The sequence below is a fragment of the Xiphias gladius genome, chromosome 2, assembly GCF_016859285.1.
Source record: "Xiphias gladius isolate SHS-SW01 ecotype Sanya breed wild chromosome 2, ASM1685928v1, whole genome shotgun sequence".
In the NCBI taxonomy this organism is placed as follows: Eukaryota; Metazoa; Chordata; class Actinopteri; order Istiophoriformes; family Xiphiidae; genus Xiphias; species Xiphias gladius.
This window is the reverse complement of record NC_053401.1, coordinates 12,619,528-12,639,286: the sequence shown is the minus strand read 5'-3', so window position 1 is coordinate 12,639,286 and position 19,759 is coordinate 12,619,528. Positions and strand designations below refer to the sequence as shown.

Here is a 19,759-nt window from a genome sequence, read left to right as displayed (position 1 = left end):
AAGTGCAAAATGCTTTCATTGCAGATTCTTATTCAGATTCTACAGCAAACTGATGATCACACCTTTAAAGCAAGAAACAAGGTAAAGCTAAGCTGAAACTTAAAATTCACCAGAGTAAACAGAGCCAACTTATTATTGCAGCACACCAAGCACAAGTAGTGCCAGTCAGAGATGGCTGACTTTCAAAAAGTTGAATATAAACCCGATGTTTGATTGACTGACTAGCAAACTAATTTGGACATAGCTATACAAAGAGAAGCTGTGACACATTGACTTTCTGCTCTGAGTGTGATTAGGTTTTGAAGTTGAGATGAAAGGTAGAGCAGAGTTGGGGCATACAGGTGTTTTTTGGCTGACCTTCCTTCAGACTATTGTCTATTCTTTTCAGCTGTCTTTGATCAATAAAATATCCCTGTTAGGGATCCTGCTTAGGGTGTGGCACACCAAAACTTCAGAACAAAGGCCTCCCTCCCTCTCCCTCTTTCTCCCAGGAGCCCCCTTAAAAAGGTTAATGGAGTGAGATTGAAGATGCAAAATATGAGGCAGTACGACAGATGTGTGAAGGGATGGAGAATATTACATTGGCAGAAGCGTAGCCTAGCTGTCATGGTAAGCTGTCTGATAAAGTGCTAAACCCCTCTTAAAACAAGAAAATTAGGGGAAAGAAGATGGGATTCAGTCAGCGACTAACAGCCTGTAATTAGGCGCTGGATGCTCTTATTTGAAAATCCTACTTCCATCAACCAGCAGTTGTTTTTATTGCTGAATAGTGCTGGGTATTTGATATATAATACGAATTTGAATTATTGAAGGGGGTGTTCAAGCCAAGTGCAAAATACTACTTTTTTTCTTTTTTTTTTACACAGATCACATCAAGTTAAGTTTAATTATTGTGTTATTTACACAAAGATATTGAGACAGCTATGGTAATTTCAATATGTCATGATCCCTGTATGGAAACAAAACTATTGTGGCAGTGAAAAATTGGATATTACAAAGAAATTAGGGGATGCAATGGGATTTTAACAGAAGATTTTGCTTGATAGGAGAATTTAGAAATGTATTGTTGCCAAGGGTTAGATGAGACAATGGATACCACATTATGATACACCCAGCAGCCAGTTAGCTTAGTTTAGCACAAAGACTGGAAAGAGGAGGACAAAGCTAGCCTGGCTCTGTCTGAAGGTAACAAAATCCACCTACCAGTTCTTTTAAAGCTCACTGATTAACATTTTATATCTCTTCTGTTTAATCTGTACAAAAATCGAAGTGTAAATCCAGCTAAGAAATAGTTCAGCATACAATGCATTAATTAGTGAGCTTTAGCGGTGCCTGTAGGTAGATTTTGTAACTTTAGGACAGAGCCAGGCTAGCTTTCCCCCTGTTTCCAGTCTTTGTGCAAAGCTAAGCTGACCATCTACTGGCTTTGGCTTTGTATTTATGATACAGACATGAGAGTGATATCAATCTTCTCATCTAATTCTCAGCAAGAAAGCTAATCTATTCCTTTTAAACTTATATCTAACGTGCAGAATACGTTGGATCTGTGCACACCTGTACATCGAGAGAGTCCGGTGCAGACGCACACCACAAATTTCAAGCATTTCACCAGATGCCTGGTGATACCTTGTTTGGTTGAAATGTTCTCTGTCACGTGTTCAGGAACAAGTGAGAGCCTCTTCACCTTTAGGTCTATGGAGTCCTGTCTCCTGTCCAAATTTCAAAGAGAACCATTTGGGCTCTTTTGAAAGATCAACTCTGCTAAGCTTTTGATGTTCCATTTCAAATAACCTGTGGACCAGAAATCATTTCCTAACCCCAGTCCCTCCCCAACAGACTTAACCCATGCAGCCTCACCACATTGCTCCAGGCCATGTCATTTATGAATTATTTAGAACAGTAGCATTGCATATGAAATTAATATTCAGACTTTTTTTTATCATCTGCTGTCAGCTCTCTCTCTCTCTCTCTCTCTCTCTCTCTGTCTGTCTCACACTCTCCCTCCCTGCTATCTGTTTTTTTGGAAATGATCTGTATTCCTGTGGCATTAGGTTGAACAGGGCTTGTGCCCATTGATGCAACGTGTCAGGCATGCTGAGTGAGGTTAGACTGGGCTGCTCTGTTGTTTCCTTACTCCTAAACTGGTTTACTGGCAGGTGATTTCTCTCCCTCTTTTCCACTGCAGACTGCTTCAGCTTGCCCAAACCAGTTCCATGTACCTTCAAAATAACATTCTGCTTTTTTTCATTACTCAGTATTTATTATGAAATGGTACTTCTACACTCATCCTAACTGGTTTGGTTATGTGATGTTTGCATGTCATGCTCCAGCCTATTAAACGCTTAAAGCAAAACACAGCTCAAAGGTGAGCACAGTTCACTAACTGCATAAATTATGCATTAAAAAAAAACATCTCTGAGAATTTCAATATCTCTTTTGCAATGAGAGCAGTGTTTCCTTTGAATTCCATACAGAATGGCTCCCCCTAGTGCTGAAGACGGTTGTGAAGTGTGGAAGCTGATTTCTCATCAAGGAAATAGGTTTAATATCACAGTCATCTTTTACTCTAAGTGCATCTGTCTGTATCAAGCAATGTCAAGCAAACTGGAGAGCCGTTTAATTTTAATCATTAAAAGGATTCACCAGCTTTTTTTTTCCGGTCAAATGTAATAAAACAGGGCCATTTTACGTACCTCAAAATTTTTTCACAAAGTGCGCTCCCTGCTTTTGCTATAATCCCCAAATTCAAAACAGTTGAGTTTCAAAACACCCACAGTTCCTGGTGAGTAAATGTTGGGATTTGGAGGCATTGCTGAGTGCCATTACAAAATTAAAAAACAAAAAAATCAGGGAGCTTTATTTAAAAAAAAAAAAATATATATATATATATATATACATATGCAAAATCTGCCATATATTGCTTTATAGATTGTGACTGTGTTTCCTCTCTGACCCTGCACTCAGTCAGCTTCACACATAATGAATTATTCAACTGCGTGATGCTGCAAACGGAGCGGCAGTTCTGTCCATGCACTGTGCCCCTAAGGGCTACATACAGTGCCTTTTCTGGAAGTGAGTGCAGTCATATGGTGGGCCATCTTGAGGGTAAAAAGTGTTTGTCACCTCAAATATTCGAGGCAAAACAAGACCACATTTTCTTACACATGCGTCACTGCTATATTGCTTATGTATTTGGTTCTGCAAAGGAGGATCACCTTCCATAGTTAAAATCCTTTCATCTTTGCAATTGCTGAGCTCTTTGGTCCTCAAGTTTCTGAGACCCTGGGCTCCATTGTTTCATGAAACTCACACTGAATCTTTCTGTCTTGTTGTATCTTATCCTATAATGAAGGATTCTGTGTCAGACTAAGTAAGGAGCTGTCTGTGCTTCATATAGTCAAGATTTAAACTGCTACATCCAGCTGCTATTGGCTCCTGCCTGCTGAAGTGATTAAGCAGATACTCTTTCCGTGTGAATATGGTTGAATTCTATTATTGTTTTTGTTGGTCTGGAACTTTTATGCTTGTTCTATATCACCGTCTTGGTAGAACATTCAGGAAAATCTTAAAGGCTATTTGTTTAAGATTTTTTAAAAATTCAGAATGTGTTTTTGAGCCCACCCACATCTTGATAGCACTTTTGGACCAAGAGACTTTCTTCCCAAGAGAAAATGCAATTTAAACTGACCAGTATGATGATAAAAAAAGGACAGCTTCATTAATGAAATAGATTTGAAAAGGAAAAAAAAACCAAAGTGAAGATCATGGTCAACGTGTGGGTGTGTAGCTCTGGAAATCTCCCAGTGGTCGAACAGGAGGTACATGAAAACTGAAAGTTGGCTTTAAATTCTGAGAGCCTGTATTCTGATATTTTTCCGGTCTGAGCTGGCAAGAACGCTGTTGACAGTTGAACTGTGGGAATGGCAACAAGGAGGCTGCATCTGTGAGATTTCCCACTTGTGTAAGACAGAAAAAAAACTATTTTTCTCATGGCAAGCAGAAGCCAGAGTGACTGAAATAATAAAAGCCAAAAAAAAAAATTATCTCTCGGTTGGGCCAAGATCTGGGATGTGTTTATTAGGAAATTAGACAGCAAGAATATCTATTAGAGGCTGTGTTATCAGATGCTGTCCTGTATTTGACCTTCACACTCTCTGTAGAGAGATTTAAAAAAAAAAAAAAACAAGCTTTAACTGGCTATAGTTATGTATGTAGAGGTGTTTTATATTGTAAATTTCAGTATACATAACAAAATAAACACTACATAAAGGGACATGAAATTACAGTATAAATATAATGCAATCCAAAACCATTCTTTTCATGCACCCTGCATGATAAGACAGGGCAGCAAACTCTGACTGCTGGATTACAGATATTGGACATGTGTCTGGCTTTTACTGTCCAGGAAGCCTAAGTGCCACTGATACACACTGTCCCACATAGCTGAGGAAATGTACCATTTCCCAGCCTGACCACGCTACTGAGACAGAATGCATCAGTGATTATTATCATTGAAACTAACTACACTTATCTTTGGGACAACACTAAAGAGGCTTGCTTTTGCAGGCAAATGTGTGATATAAACAATAATGTAAATCTTATCTGGTATGTATATGTGTGTCATAGGGACGGGATTGTTCCTTGTAATGAGCAGGCGTCTTCTGTCTTCTACAAAACAGAATCATAACAGTAAGCTATACTTTGAGCAAGTGACTCTGCATGATTGTGAAGCTACTTTGGAGCCCAGGAGTGATTCTGATTTTACACTATGGGAATCCAACTGACCATTAACATTCTCTTTACACTCTTTAACATTGTTGTTGAGTGTGGAGAGTTGATACAGTGCATGAATTCCTTAGAATCGGCTGTTTACTCCATTTGCAACTAACTGCTGAAGCTGTGTGAAACTAGCTGGAATTGAATCTCTCTCGCAATGTTAGTCTGAGAGAAATCCATATTACTTGTACATCTAAGAAATAAAGCGACAAGAAAGACACTGTGCCAAAACTTTTTATATCGCATTCTTCTAAAAGGAAGAAATTGGAATTAAGATGGTGAAAAAAATGTTACTGTTTTCATTTGCCTTTATTCACAGCCCACATAAGAGAAGAAAATCTTTAGATGGAGGACAATTACTTTGTAGCATTCACAGGCAACTCCTGTTAATTGCTCTCCCCAAGGGGAAACACACTGAGTGAAAACATTGTTGTTAGCACAATGATGATAGAGCAAGAGCAATGAAGTATTTTTTACATTCTACTGCATTACACTGAACAATGTCTCCTGCCCTTGTATACTGTGAATTGTTGTTAGGCTTAATGTACCTCATTTATGTTACTGCCTGATTGGATTTAGTTGTTGTTCACATGGGGTAAAGTATCAGAAATAAGGATGACATGCACCAGAAACAAGAAACCTGCAAAGGCACATAAGATCAGCTGCCACAAGTGGAGCCTCACCAAGACTGAAAAACATTTAAAACAGCACATTTCCGGAAAAAGTCTGATCAGAAATTGTCTAAATTTGATCTTAAAATGCACCCTCACTAAATTGATGGTTGTGGCACAGAATTGTTTTGTATGGGGTTTCTGTTATTTTGTCTACCCCAGTGTGATAACTACTTACAAGATGTAAACGTCTGGGAAGGTATTTTAGATGGCAAATAAATCTCAAAAGGACAGTAATTACAGTATTCATTGCAATACAGAACGACAGTTGTAATTCGTTTCATGACGGAAAATATCAGATGGGTCTTTTCAAATGACTGCATCAACTGCATCACAGAGCCCAGTAATCAGTGTCAGCTGCATCACAGAAGGCAATAATTAATAATAATCACAGCATAACAGTGAAACATTATCACATCCGCAACACTCCTAAACTGCACACTTGAACCTTATATAAGTTTTATAAAGTGGTGTTTTTCCACTTTGATATTGTTTTCCTTCCTTTAAATGTTGCTTCTGTTGAGGATGTGAGGGTTACACACCGGTCAGCCATTACATTAAAATTAATTACCGGTTTTTTAATGTTTTGGTTGAATGGTAACTGGTTTTAATGTTGTGGCTGATGGGTTCATATCAATTCCGATACAAAAGTAGCATTAAAGGTCCCTTGTCAGTCAGGTATGAAGTTACGATAACCACTGACAGGTACATATTTGACCAACGTAACCATAGGTAGCGTCTCTGCTTGCTGGATCACGCGCGAACACACGCGACGCTTGTTCCTTTTCCCGGATTGGTCAGCGATGCCGGGAAACCGCCTCGTGACATGTCTGCCGGTATAAATACCCACAGCTCCGCTCTACTTACGCAGCCCTGGTTTTTGAGGGAAAATGTATCGTCTCGGCCAACAGTCTATCTCCAAGATTGCTTTCAATTCCTTTTTATCCACTGTGCCACGGGAATATTTTCATTTTACGAGACAATACAATAAAAGCTGGTCGTGTATTGGCTGATTTTTGATAAACAATTTACATTTATCCGCACGAAAATGCCAAGGACCAAGAAGAAGAATAACAGGGGTAAGTGTGCGAGTGGCCGCATTTCTTTGGCCTTACCTAATTGACTTACTCTATGCTGACGGTAGTTGTAGTTCGTTTCACGTTGTCAGTCCATTGAATGGAGTTGAATGTGTTCACAGTAAGAACTACAAACTTTGGAGGCTGGCCTACGTCAAAATACAAAGCTAACTAGCTGTTGTCACACAAAGCATCGCTGTTACTTTCAAAATATGCCATCATGCGACACTAGTGTTTTGTTTTATATATGTTGACACTCGTTTAATGATCATTCACTAATTTGTAGTTTTTATGAGCCTTTAGTCGTCGAACTTTACAAGCTAACGTCGGCTAGCTTAATGCCAACTCCCCGCTAGCTAGATACAGCTTTGGTTAATAGTTCGTTTAAATAAACATACTTATGACAGCTTTTACCGTGATTTAATACCTCAATAGACAAATAATAACATTTGTGTATTTACACAACGAAGTCAACGTTAGCTCGAACTCGAACAATGTGAGGTCGTCTTGTCTCCAGGTTGACCTCAGTTGAACTTTAGCCGAATTTGTGGCCACAGGTATTTATTCCGATTAGCGTTACCTGTTGTTAAACTAGCATGCGAGACAGATAATCGTTTTGTATATTGGTTGTTGTTGTTTCGCGACAGAAGGCGGACATTTTGGACTTGAGAGAGCGGGTTGGAAAAGAGGCGGCGCCCGGTTCTCAGAAATCAGCTGTTGTAAGGGGGGAGGGGGGGGAGTCCACGTCAACACATACAACTAGAAATAACATCTACTAGGAGAATAAAAGGGCAGTTTTAAATTAGCGGGTGATTCCTATACGATTTATCATGGCTTGAAATATTAAAAGTACATCCGTTCTTGGTTGTTGACTACTCTAAAGCTCGTTCCAACAGTGATAAGCTTACAAGCATGTCTTCCAGAGGTGAATTCAGGTCAAGGAAGGGATGCCTGTTGAGTCTGAGTCTGGTTACAGTCCACAAACTTTGATTACGTGGTTTCCTACACATTTTTTTCTTTTACTGAATGTTTCTCATAACTAACAAAATAAAATATTTTTTGGGTTTCATGAATTTCACACCTTCTGAACTGCGAATTTTCACGACTCTCCCACACTCATCTTGTTTTCTGGAAGACTTTTCAAATGATACATGCAGACTGGCAGCTGTATAAGTATTGTGTGTTGTGAAGTTTCTGTTGGCTGCAGGTTTTCATTCCAGTTCACAATACTTCATGTGGTGTGCAGTGGTCGGAAAGAAAACTTGCTCCCTCCTTTCACTTCCCTTCATGACACGTAGCTGCTAACTCATTTCTGGATTCAACCGAAACGACATGTCTATTCTGAATAGCAGATGCTGTGGCACACTAAGAGTTTCTGTCATGTCACGTCAGTTAGGTTATATTGACCCGTGTCCCTTCAGGCTGACCATAATATTGTGTTTACGGAGCCACCAGAAGTATGGCTTGCCCTTGACCCTGACAACATGGTACATTTTTATGAGATAAGGAAAGTACAACAGAATAACGTGTGTAAGGGACGTAAAAATGATTAGATAATGGCAGTATTTACTACAGTACCTGTGTGGAGCTTGGGTTATATAATGGACCCACTCAGACCAGCTACATTGTACTAATGCATTTGATTTGATTAGGCTGAATTAGATTTCCTGTCTTTTTTTTTTTTTTTTTTTTTTCCCTTTCCTTTCAGGGGGGCAGCATGGAAATGTGCAGCCTTTCAGTGATGAGGATGCCTCCATTGAGACCCTCAGTCATTGCAGCAGCTTCAGTGACATGACCAGTGTAGCAGATGAAGGTATGTTTGCGTGTACACCTGGGTTTGCATTTTTATTACATGTGCTGTAGTCTTTGTTTTAACTTGTGAGTACATGTGCTACTAGGTACCTAGCTTATCTTTTGGTTTATATTTGGCCATTAAGTTTTAAATTTTTATTTTATTTTTTTTATTTTTTATTGGGCAACCATTTGAGTGACCTGGTAAAACTACCATTTTTTTTGTTTTTGTTTTGATCTTCTGAATGTTGGAGGGACCCACTTTGACTGCTGTTTTGTGTCAAGTAACTCGTATCTTCACTCTTGAGCACATCAGATCAGTGTCCATTTACCACATCTTGCTGTAATTCCAGGTGGCGAGGCCAGTGAGGACACAGCCCAGGAGGATTTCCAGTACAAGTTGAAGGGATTCATAGACAGCACAGTGGACAAGAGGTAAAAGAAGAAAAAAGATTCACGTTTGCACGAGATTATGATGTGACACTCTATTCTGAAATAAATGCTGTATGAAAAAAAAGATTGTTGAGCGCTACGAAAAACATTTTAGGTTTTGGTGGGTTTTTTAAAACTTATCTTTTGCCCACTAAAAATGTAATGGTCAACTTTTTTACACGATTGTTATGCATTATAACCAATCTTACACAAATAGATGCTTGGCATTGTGAATAATACCCTTAAAATATTGACAAAGAGCCTTCAGCTACATGTGTCATAAGTAGGTGTAACTAATATGCTTAAAAAGCTTATTTCATGGATGGGCAGCCCGAATTTAGAGTGCCACTGTCAGTCGCCGGAGAAAGGTATCAAAGGTTTGCAGCCCAGTCAAGCTAAAATAGACTTGGTCCTCAGAAAGCTTGGTTTGCTCAATATTGAAGTAGTGCTACTTCACTGCCAGTGCCGTGTGGACACTAAATTTTAAGCTCAAGCTTAGACCTCTAAATCATTAGCTCAACATTAGCGTGATCTTCCTGAACATTATAGACTTATAAGATTTTTGATCATTTGACTGACTGAGTAATACAGTGCAATTTTTAGAAGTGGCAGTCAAACATGACTTTATTTACACAAAATTAAAGACTCTAAAGTCAGTTTTTATTTTAATTAATCTCTGTAAATACCAAATAAATGATAAAATATTAGTCCACAAGATGACTTTTGTAAAAAATGCAAATACTCCCTACATGGGCTAATTTCTGCATCGAAATAATGGATTTTATGACATTTAATGTCATACATCACTCTTTAGCCAGGTTAATATTGGACAAGAGATTTAAAAAATGGTATAAACGCAATAATAAATGCTTATGTACCTGTTTTCTCAGTGCCAAGACCAGACAGGGGGCACTGGATGGGCTTAAGACAGCAATGGCCACACGGATCTTGTATGAGTTCATCTCAGAGAGAAGGATGACCATCACAGACAGCATTGAACGCTGCCTCAAGAAAGGTACTTAAAATGATTTTGTTATTTCAGCTGTTTGGTATTGCTCTCCAGTGGCAAAGCACAATCAAAATGTTCTTATGATATTAATGAAGGTCTGAAAAGTGGTGAATTGCTGGGGTTTAATACATAAACTACATCATTTTTTGTAGTTTTGCATGTAAGTTCCTTGTTATTTAATTTAATGGGGTCTGTTTGATAGTTTCTGAATGATAATACTAGTTGAATACCTCAACTTTTTTATTAAAAAAAAGTTAATGCCCAGCCCTCTCACTGTGTCAGGCAAAGGTGAGGAGCAGCGAGCAGCAGCTTCTTTAGCCTGCCTGCTGTGTATCCAGCTGGGCTCAGGCATCGAGAGTGAGGAGGTTCTCAAAACCCTGAAACCCATCTTCAAAAATATCCTGGCAGATGGATCAGCCAACATACAAGCCAGGCAGGCTGTGAGTACCTGGTTTATATTGTGAATGCTCTCTGCAGATAACATGGAAGAATGCATTTGTACAGATTGGGAGACAGCAGTCACCTTGTACTGTTTACTTGTTTAAAGTGGATTTTTTTTAGTGGAAAGCCAACTGAAAGAGGTCTCTCTTTTTCCGTAATAGGTGGCGACAAGTCTGGGCCTCTGTACTTTAGTTGCAGAAGACGACATTTTGGTAAGTTGTTTTTTTTTTTTAAACACTTGGGGACAGCTACAGTGAAGTCTCTTACAGCCTTTTGTCAGTCATATTTGTGCTCATTATTGGTTCTGATATTTTGTCTCATCCTGTCTTAACATTAATGATGTCAAGAGCACTGGCAGCTGAACTTAGAGGTGCCTCAAGAAATTATTCTGGTGTCATAAACATGTCATTTTTGATTATTGGTGTGGTGTTCTTGAACATATTCAGCCTTTTTTTTGCATTGCAAACTCAAGTTGTCATATGACTGCTGCTACTTCCTGCTCTAGGACGTGCATGCCACCATGGAGTGCTTTGAAAACCTGTTCACGCGGTCCTACGCAAGGTTAGATGGTACCTGTCCTTCGATTAATCCCCAGACAAGCCAGCTCTACACCAACGCCCTGCTGTCTTGGGCACTGCTGCTCACCATCTGCACTGCCAACCAGCTCAAAGACATCCTGCGCAGGTGAGACCCACAGTCAGCCCTTTAAATATGTTTCACAGTTGCTGTTAATGTTGTATTTTACAGCAACCCAGATAAGCATTGTAAAATGTAAGAAATTTATTTATTTATTTTATTTATTTATTTATTTATTTATTTATTTATTTTAAAAAAAAGTTTAAATGCATGTGTTTATTTTGTGCAGATACCTGCCCAAACTGCCGAGGTTGCTGGAGAGTGAGGATGTCAACATGAGAATTGCTGCAGGGGAGACCATCGCCCTGCTGTTTGAGCTGGCCAGAGACACAGACTCTGTAAGTTCAAATCTGTTCCCTTTTTAATCTCCCACTGCTTGTCATTCATGTAGGGCTGTGCAGTCCTCTGGACTATAATGTGGACTAAATTACAGCGTTGGGAAGCAAAAGCCACTGTAATTTGTCTTTTTTTTTTTTTGTGTGTTAAACTTCATTTGCATGTTTACATGACTGTATTGCTGAATTTGATAAACGGTTTATTTTGTTTGCTTGTGTGCTTCTCCCTGGTCAGTTTGATTTTTCTAATTTTTCAAAGACTTTTCCATTGGTCATGAATGCAGAATTTCTGTCTTTGTGCCCCTTCAGGACTTTGAATTTGATGGCTGGGATGAACTATGTGATAAACTGAACGCGTTGGCCACAGACTGCAACAAGCACAGAGCCAAAACGGACAAGAGGAAGCAGCGGTCTGTGTTCAGGGATGTGCTCAAGGCTGTTGAGGTGAGTGTTCAATGTCACTTGACAGAAACTGGCTTTGCCAGCTTTTAGTTTACAGGTTTTAGTTTACATTTTAGGTATTTAACTCCATGCTTTTATCCAGAGTAGCTCAGATTGTGTTTTTAGTTAAAGACCAGTTCAGAGGACTTTGAGGCTTTACATTCAATCATCTCTTTCTGGTCATGGTTATTTTTCCCAATCTGCCTCTATATTCTTCCAGGAGGGTGACTTTCAGTCTGAGACCATTCGCTTTGGGACAGAGCGCATGACCATTGACAGCTGGGTCAGGAAGAGGACATATGATGCTTTCAGAGAGTTTGTGGGATCTGGGATGAACTACCACCTACAGGTAGTGTGTGTGTGTGTGTTTTTTTTTTTTTTTTTTAATGACTTTGTAAATATTGGAGTATGGCATACATGTACAGTATGTCACTGCCAGACTCTAAACTAAAATGCATGGTGTGAGTTTGATTGGAAGATATGTAACATAAGCTCTTTTCTCATACACTGACTCCACTAGAGCATCAGCAAGATACTGTAGCCCTACCTGACAACCCTTACAACTTTGATTTAGGATAATGTTGGGTATTTGGGGGGGGGGGTCATTATGCCAGTAGCTGGTTGCGTGGGGTGAGATCTGGCTGGAAGCCAGCGCTCGTGTGAAAACTGCAACATTTTACAAAAGATGATAAGACAATTGAACATATTTCAAACTACGTAATACTGCAACCAGTATCTAAAAGTAGCTTACTACTGTTGTTCAGATTGTGTTTAATGGCTTGTATTGTTTTATTCTGACTGCTAATAGAATAGTTTGGTTGTGTTTTTTTTTAACCTCTCTTAAACCAGGCAAATGAATTCATCAGAGACGTTTTTGAACTGGGACCACCTATACTGGTTGATTCAGCCACAATGAAGGCCATGAAAATATCACGCTTTGAAAGGGTATGTAAAGTACAGCTTACTTAGTGTATGACTTTTTATTTATTTTTTATTTTTTTTCTTCATATGGTGGCTTCGTTTATCCAAAACAACACACATACTTTTTTAGCCTTTTTTTCCTGTTTTGTTTTAAACCCTCCCTCCCTTTTCCAGCATCTCCACAACTCTGCTGCATTCAAGGCTCGGACCAAGGCAAGAAGCAAGTTCAGGGACAAGAGGGTGGATGTGGGAGAATTTTAATTTTTTTTTTTTTTTTTTTTTTTTTTTTTTTTTGGCAGGGGGGGGGACTAATTACCTATTTATCAAGCTTCTCTGCTTTTAGATAAATTGTCATGACTTTTTGTTCACATGTTCCTCCACTGAAATCTATCTTTTGAGTGTCAAACTCTCACCTTCTGTTGACTTGAAAGGTCTATCAGACACTGCCCTATAATGGACAAAACATTCTTTTTATAGCTACATTTCAAATCTACACCAGGTGAGTGTTTGACAATCAAACAGTAAGTTTTGAGTGGAGTATAATTTTAATATATCCACACACAAAAGGTGGTGTTGTACATTATAGTGTATATTTGTTTGCTCCTCATTAATATTCATTTGTGGCCTTTTCTTTTCAACATTGTAATAAGTTATATAATTTTGCTAGTATTTGTGTTGCACAATGTAGTTGTCAAGACACATGTTGTGACTAACCTAACCCTTTGATGGATTTGCATTAAGTTGCAATACTTAGTTAACCCGTAGCAGGTTATTTGTGTAGAACCTTGGTGAATATTGTCTTGTATTTTAGTATTGGGTATGTAGCCTAATTTAAAGGCAAGGATGGTGAAATAAACACTGAAAAGCTGTTACATATGGATCTCATGTTGTTCTTATGTAAGTTTTATAAGATATACTGATTTGATTCTGCTGATTGAATGGCTTGGCACACTGGTTGCTCACTCAAAGCATCAGCTCACATCACTGGAAATGAAAATGCCCAGTAGGTTTTGGAGGGGTGAGTGTGAGTCTTGAAATTTCACTGGATGAGGAGTTTTGAAAACTAGCAATCTCAGCTTCTCTTTCAACTCCTGGCATATAGATAAGGTCACTGAACAAAGTGGCAGTGCAATCTTATAATTGTTTCACCGTATCAAAGTGAAGGATCTTGCAGCCAAGGTAACAGTGGCATGATGGTTAGGTTAACTGAGCAGTGCACCCTGCCTATCGTATACCTTCCTGTATAGACCTGAGACAGAAACTCTTGGTTTAGTGATACAAGTTTGTCAGTAGTGAAACTTTACAGAGAGTGCTGGAAATAATGCAATTGCAACATACATCATAAGTCCCGCTCAAACGCTCCTTCGTTTATAGAGCAGTAAAAAAAAAAAAAACGGTGAAATGTCACAAAGCTACAAATAGTCCTAATAATAATGGTGACATGTTACATTGGAGATCGGCGCGACCACAGGCGCACCCTGCAACCAATTCAGCAGCCTAATACCTGGAAACAATATTATCTTCGGGGAAAGCAGCAACATGGAGCTGCCCCTCTTTCAGGCGTCCCCTCTGTTCAGTCATGGGTCCGGTATTGTTGTCATTATGCATCCTTTCGGGCTTAATATCCGGAGGCAAAATACATTGATGCTGTGATAATGTCACTCTGCTTTATGTCCCACTAAGACCAAGGGAGACAGATCTGTTTTTGTAATATGTTCTGTCCACCTGTTTCATGACTTACTGATAAGTTTCAACATAGCCTATTATATTTCATTTTTTTATATATGGGTTTAATGTGTTATGCATAGGCTGCTGTAACTGCAAAATGGCTGGCACTTACCAAAGACAAATTAGGCCGCACAGTAATAACTCAATTTCTGTTTTGTGGTCATTGCAACATTGTTGTGTGCACTACAAGTGGTGGCCCGCTGTTCTGTTGTCAACTTCATGTCCTTTGAGCTAGAATTGTCATACTCAGGCTCAAATTCTGCTTTTGAATGACTGGATTCTTCACTTGGACAGAAATAAAATGCTCGTCATCAGACGTTGGGACCCTCAGATATCATAGACGATGCTTGTCCTGTAGTGAGTCTGCCCCATCATTTTGATCATAGTACTGTGACAGTAAGCTGGTTGACAAAGTCAAGACACTTGTGTCTTTGTTAATTTATAGTATCAGTGACACAAAGTGAGGCCACACAGGAACACAGATTTCCTGCATAGAAAAACATTAGAAAACAATGATTTTGATCTATTTTGACACCAGAGAGAGAGAGGGGACCTGAGGGATTTAACTGAATATAAAAAATAAATAAATGGGCTCTAGTATGGACTCAGATCTCTATAGACCAGAGGTATGTGGTTAAGGGCCTCTTTTAATGCTGTAAACAATCTCTGGGCTATTCTGGCAGTCTATCTTCCTCGCAGTCTAATGTCCAAATGTCAGTTTGTTTGTTTTTTTAAACATTTCCTCTGATTCCTTTGAACATGTGCTCTTTATTTCCTCAGATGAGACGGATAACCCAAATTCGCAGATCTTAAAAAGGTCTTTTATGCTTTAATTTCATCACAGCATAATTGCTGTATTTCCCTTTATTAAGACTGAGAAATATCCACAGTCTACAGTTTACGCAAAATAGTGTTAGAAGGCTTTTAGCAAAGTCCAGGAGGCGAGATTGTATCACATTGATCCTTGTTAATTGCAAGTTATTGAGGAGATTATTACTCGCGTTTAAAGCTTTAAATGGTCAGGCTAAAATATGGCTTAATGTGAGCTTGTTTGCTGCTGCACATTTTTTTGGCAGGACTCTTGCCAAATCTCACCGTGGTGGCTGGGCTCTTGCTTTCTGAGCATTTAGTTGCTCCTTGTGAATACAGTGTTTTACATTTTTATGTAAATGGATGTTTCTAGTTGTTATTTTAGTTGTCTCCAATGTATTACCTAAAATTCTTAATTTTCTGTTAAAACTGTTTAACTGTGTTGTCACACATTATGACACTCAGTAATCGGAGTAATAATCAAACCCCCAGATTTTAAAGGGACATCAACAGAGAGTGCCTGTGTTAGAGGGGACTGACAGTTCCGATTTCTTTCTTTCTTTTAGAGGAAACCACTACCTCTTGCAATAAAACAGGGAAGTGTGGGTGACATGTCTTCAACTCTCTAACACCGGTGGTTTGCTTTACACTTGTGGGATGAGGTTGTCTGTCTATCTGTGGCCTGAAGCAAACTGAGGGGTCACAAAGCCGTCTGTGTTAAAGTGAAGGCTCTGAAGATCTAATTATTCATGGACCAGCAAATAAATAAATGATTAAATAGGTGAGAAAGGTAATTGCACTTGTTTCACAAATTTCCTCGAAATTTTGGTCCCAGCGGGCTTATTCTGATCAAGAGGAAAATCCTAAACTTAACGAAATTAAGCATGGCATTTGCATTTTAAGCATGGCGGAACCGTAATTTTTAGGATTTAGGGATTTGTCCTTCAAAAGAAAGCCCTTATTAAATTTTTTCTTGCTTTAATTCGTTGTAGTAGGAGATAAAAGGCTGTACTGTATACACTGTAGACTTTCTCAACAACCTGAGCAAGTGCTATAGATATTGACTTGATGGTGGATTAAAATCATCAAATGAAAAAAAGAAAGTCTAGCATTAACACACTAACACAAACTAGGATCAACTCTTTTTGGAACAGGTTACCTATGAAATATAGGTCGTATTGCCAGACTGAGACAGGCTTGAATTTCATAATACAATGTCCAAAACGATACAATGAGACGAAAAAATTTCATGGCAGAGAGTTTGGTTGGAGATTTTTGTGGTTTATTCCAGTAGTTGCTGTTGTGGAGATTTTGCTGATTATTGGTCAACTCGTCAGTGAAGAAAGTACTCAGCAACCCAAGATGTCTTGTGCTGAAAATATTTATTGAAGTTCAGCCAAAGAGAATGGAGAAATTATCAATACAAGTTTATGTGCATGATGCCATCTCCCCTCTGAAGCTCAATCCACCGTGCTCAGTCTTTTGACCCTTACAGATTGTGCTGCAAATACTTTACGTCCCAAAAATGGTCAAACTCAATGCCTCCACAGTTTGTGGAGTTAGTCTTTTGGTTCGTTGTTCTGTAAACAGGGAAATGTTTTTACCCATGTTATTTCAGATCAAGTTGCATGTAGCCTTCAGTATAACATCAGTGCATTTCTGGTCTTGAGCCACTGTTATCTGGCCATGCCCATGGATTCTAGCAGACCCCAATCTATGGCATCTAGGCAGGCAAAAACAGCTATCTCCTTTGACTTTGGCTACTACAGCAATGCTGCTTCACTTTTATCAGAATGGCTCTGTTTTCCCCAAATAACCTCAGACAGATGCCCAGCGTCTCAAGGAGAGAAGACAGTGTGCCTTTCAGAAAGATATGCTGCTGTTTCGCCTGAGACCTCAAGGCCCTTGCTTGACCTGTGTAACCCAATATAACATTCCCTAACAATCCCCTCTTATTGATCATAAGATCAATTCTAATTACCTATACTATAACTATGAACTTGACCAACCAACAGGGAGTACCTCACAATAGAAATTACATATGCATTACAGAATCAATCATAATCCCACAATAAATCAAGGGAATATATGAATCAACGTTTACGCAAACAGACATCATTTTTTTTAACCTCGCAAATAGAGGTTCCGCCTTCCGGCCAACAAGGGCATTTATGAGGCAAACCTTCAAGTGAATGAACAACCCCTGAAACACCAAGGTGTTACAGGAGCTCATGACATGGGTCAGAGATCACATGCACCTACAGACAGAGGCCAAAAATTTCCTTTTTTCAACTGAAAGTAGGACAAAAGACTCTCTCATATTAGATGAAACCTTAGGAATTAAAAGAGTGGTAACAAACATACTTGATAAAATGAGAATAGTAAAACAGTCATATAAACATTCTAGATTAACAAATTCAATAAAAATCAAAACTCAGTCACAGAAACAGTGATTACCACATTGAAGAGTCTGCAACCCATGTACTGTGCGTACAGTAGAGGGTAACCACCATGAAGAGGTTACTAGTGCCTATGATGCATGGTGGTATGGATTCCGTCATCGCAGAAAAATCTGTGTAACTTTCACCAATTATCAATTGCAAATATTTTAATGTAATCATGACACAACATTTCAATGAAAACTATAAGCCTAATAGATTGTGAACAGCTTATTAAAAGTATTAAAACTACTTGATCAATGGTCTCATTTTTCAATTTTTTTATAACAACACACGTACACACAATGCAAGCTTGAATCAACAAATAATAAAAGTAAACTAAAAAAAACAGAAGTAGCAGCATGTTGGGATGTTGTCTGCGGATAGAAAAGAAAATAACAAGTAGAAAAATTTCTTTCTCAATTTTTTTCTTTTTTTTTTTTTTTTTTTAAACAAGCATACCTTTTACCTATCCGGCTCGCTGGTTCATCTGCTTCCTCAGGAACGACCTGGATCAATAACACCAACTGTGTCATGTGCAGGAAAGCCACCCTCCTGTCCATCATCTGGAACAAGAGAACCACCCAGCTCTCTGTCGTCTGGAACACCTCGATCTGCTCCCTGCTCAAGCTCACTCAGCAGGAGGGAAAGGAGGAGTAACCATCTGGTTACTGGCCATGGCTCTGCACTCCCTCGCCAGCGGCTGAGGAAGCCACTCTGCACCTTGTGGCATGGATCAAATCTGCTCTGCCCTCGACATTCAGGGTTTTCCTAGTCGTCAGCAACACCCAGTATGGACCTTTCCACCTGGGAGACAAAGACACCTTTTCCAGAGACTTGATTAGTACAAAATCACCTTCCTTAAAGGGATGAATTGGTTCCTCCAATGGTTTGAGGAGCCTGTCAGACACCTGTAAATGATACTTTCTCAAAATCTCTGTTAGTTTTTTTACATAGTTAGTCAGGAACTCATCCATCTTAAGCATGGTAGTTTTGTGTGGTGCTATAGGAGGGCTTGTCCCTCTTGACATTGGTCTTCCCATCAACACCTCATGAGGACTTAGTCCTGTAGTTGCACTTGGTGCATTTCGAGTAGAGTACAACACAATAGGTAGTGCGTCAGGCCATTTTCAAACCCTGAGTGATTTTCGACACAAAAGCTGGGCCTCTGTCACCATCTATTTCCTGTGGTACTCCGAACCCTGGGGATCACATCTTTTAACAGACACTTCACAACCATTCTAGCATCTTCTTTTTTTGTCGCAAAACCCTCCATCCACTTCAAGAAAAGATCAGTTATGACTAACAAACATTTGTAGCCTTGACAACTTGGCATATGTACAAAGTCTATTTGCACATTTACAAAAGGGACCTTATGGGGGTTCCAAATATTCATGTTTCACAGTGCTGTTCTTCTTTCTGGTCTTTTGGCATATTCTACAAGTGTTTGTGAGATTTGTGTAATGCCTGGTGCAAACCATTCAGGGGAATAACATCAGTTATTTATGACATGTGCTGGACTGTCAGCCATAGCATTTTCTTGTGAAACAAGATCAGTAGTATTAGTGTGAGTAACACATTTGACAATTGCAAGCTGACATGGGCGCATAATAGCATCTAACAGGTCATTTACCAAAGCGTGACGCTGTAGCGGTCTGCCAGAAGATGACGTAAAGCCTCTCATCTTCCATAATTGTCCAAAATCATGAGCGGCGCTGAATGTATATCGCAGGTTAGTGTAGATAGTTCTGACCTTATCAGAAGCAAGAATTCAGGCTCTGGTAAGAGCATACAATTCTTCAGCCTGTGCTGAAGTTCCAGGGGACAGAGATCACGCTTCAACCACTTCACAATCATTCACGTTTGAATGGCCAGCCTGGTGTATGTTATCAGATGGTCTGCTGGGTGAACCATCAGTATAAAGAACCATATCCAAATTATGTATTGGTGTCTGCAATAGGTCTGGCCTTGGGGATGTAAACATGTCAATAGTAGCAATGCAGTCATGCTCGTAATCTATGTCAATCAATCATAAGAGAGTAGCTGGATTCAATGAGGGTGAGCCTCTTAGAGTTATGTGGAGAAAATTATAGCCTCATAACCTGAGTGACGAGCTGCTGTCATGTGTTAGGTAGCGGATATATTTAGAGTGTGTAATACTGCATGTGAAACGTGTACTACACAGTTATTAGCCAGTACAATGGGAGAAGATTTTTCAACCATGATGACAACTGCGGCCACCACTCTTAGGTAA

The 19,759-nt window shown here is 39.2% G+C and overlaps 1 protein-coding gene across 1 annotated transcript; it reads left to right on the top strand.

The window, feature by feature from the left end:
- Positions 1–6,299: 6,299 nt before the first annotated feature.
- ifrd1 (interferon-related developmental regulator 1) lies at positions 6,300–13,401 on the top strand. The gene is made up of 12 exons (XM_040151935.1): positions 6,300–6,526; positions 8,232–8,336; positions 8,668–8,749; positions 9,637–9,761; positions 10,038–10,195; positions 10,358–10,408; positions 10,702–10,880; positions 11,062–11,170; positions 11,477–11,611; positions 11,829–11,957; positions 12,458–12,553; positions 12,704–13,401. Exons 1-12 carry the CDS (start codon positions 6,496–6,498, stop codon positions 12,788–12,790), a joined length of 1,287 nt encoding a protein of 428 aa, XP_040007869.1. The 5' UTR covers positions 6,300–6,495; the 3' UTR covers positions 12,791–13,401.
- Positions 13,402–19,759: the final 6,358 nt, after the last annotated feature.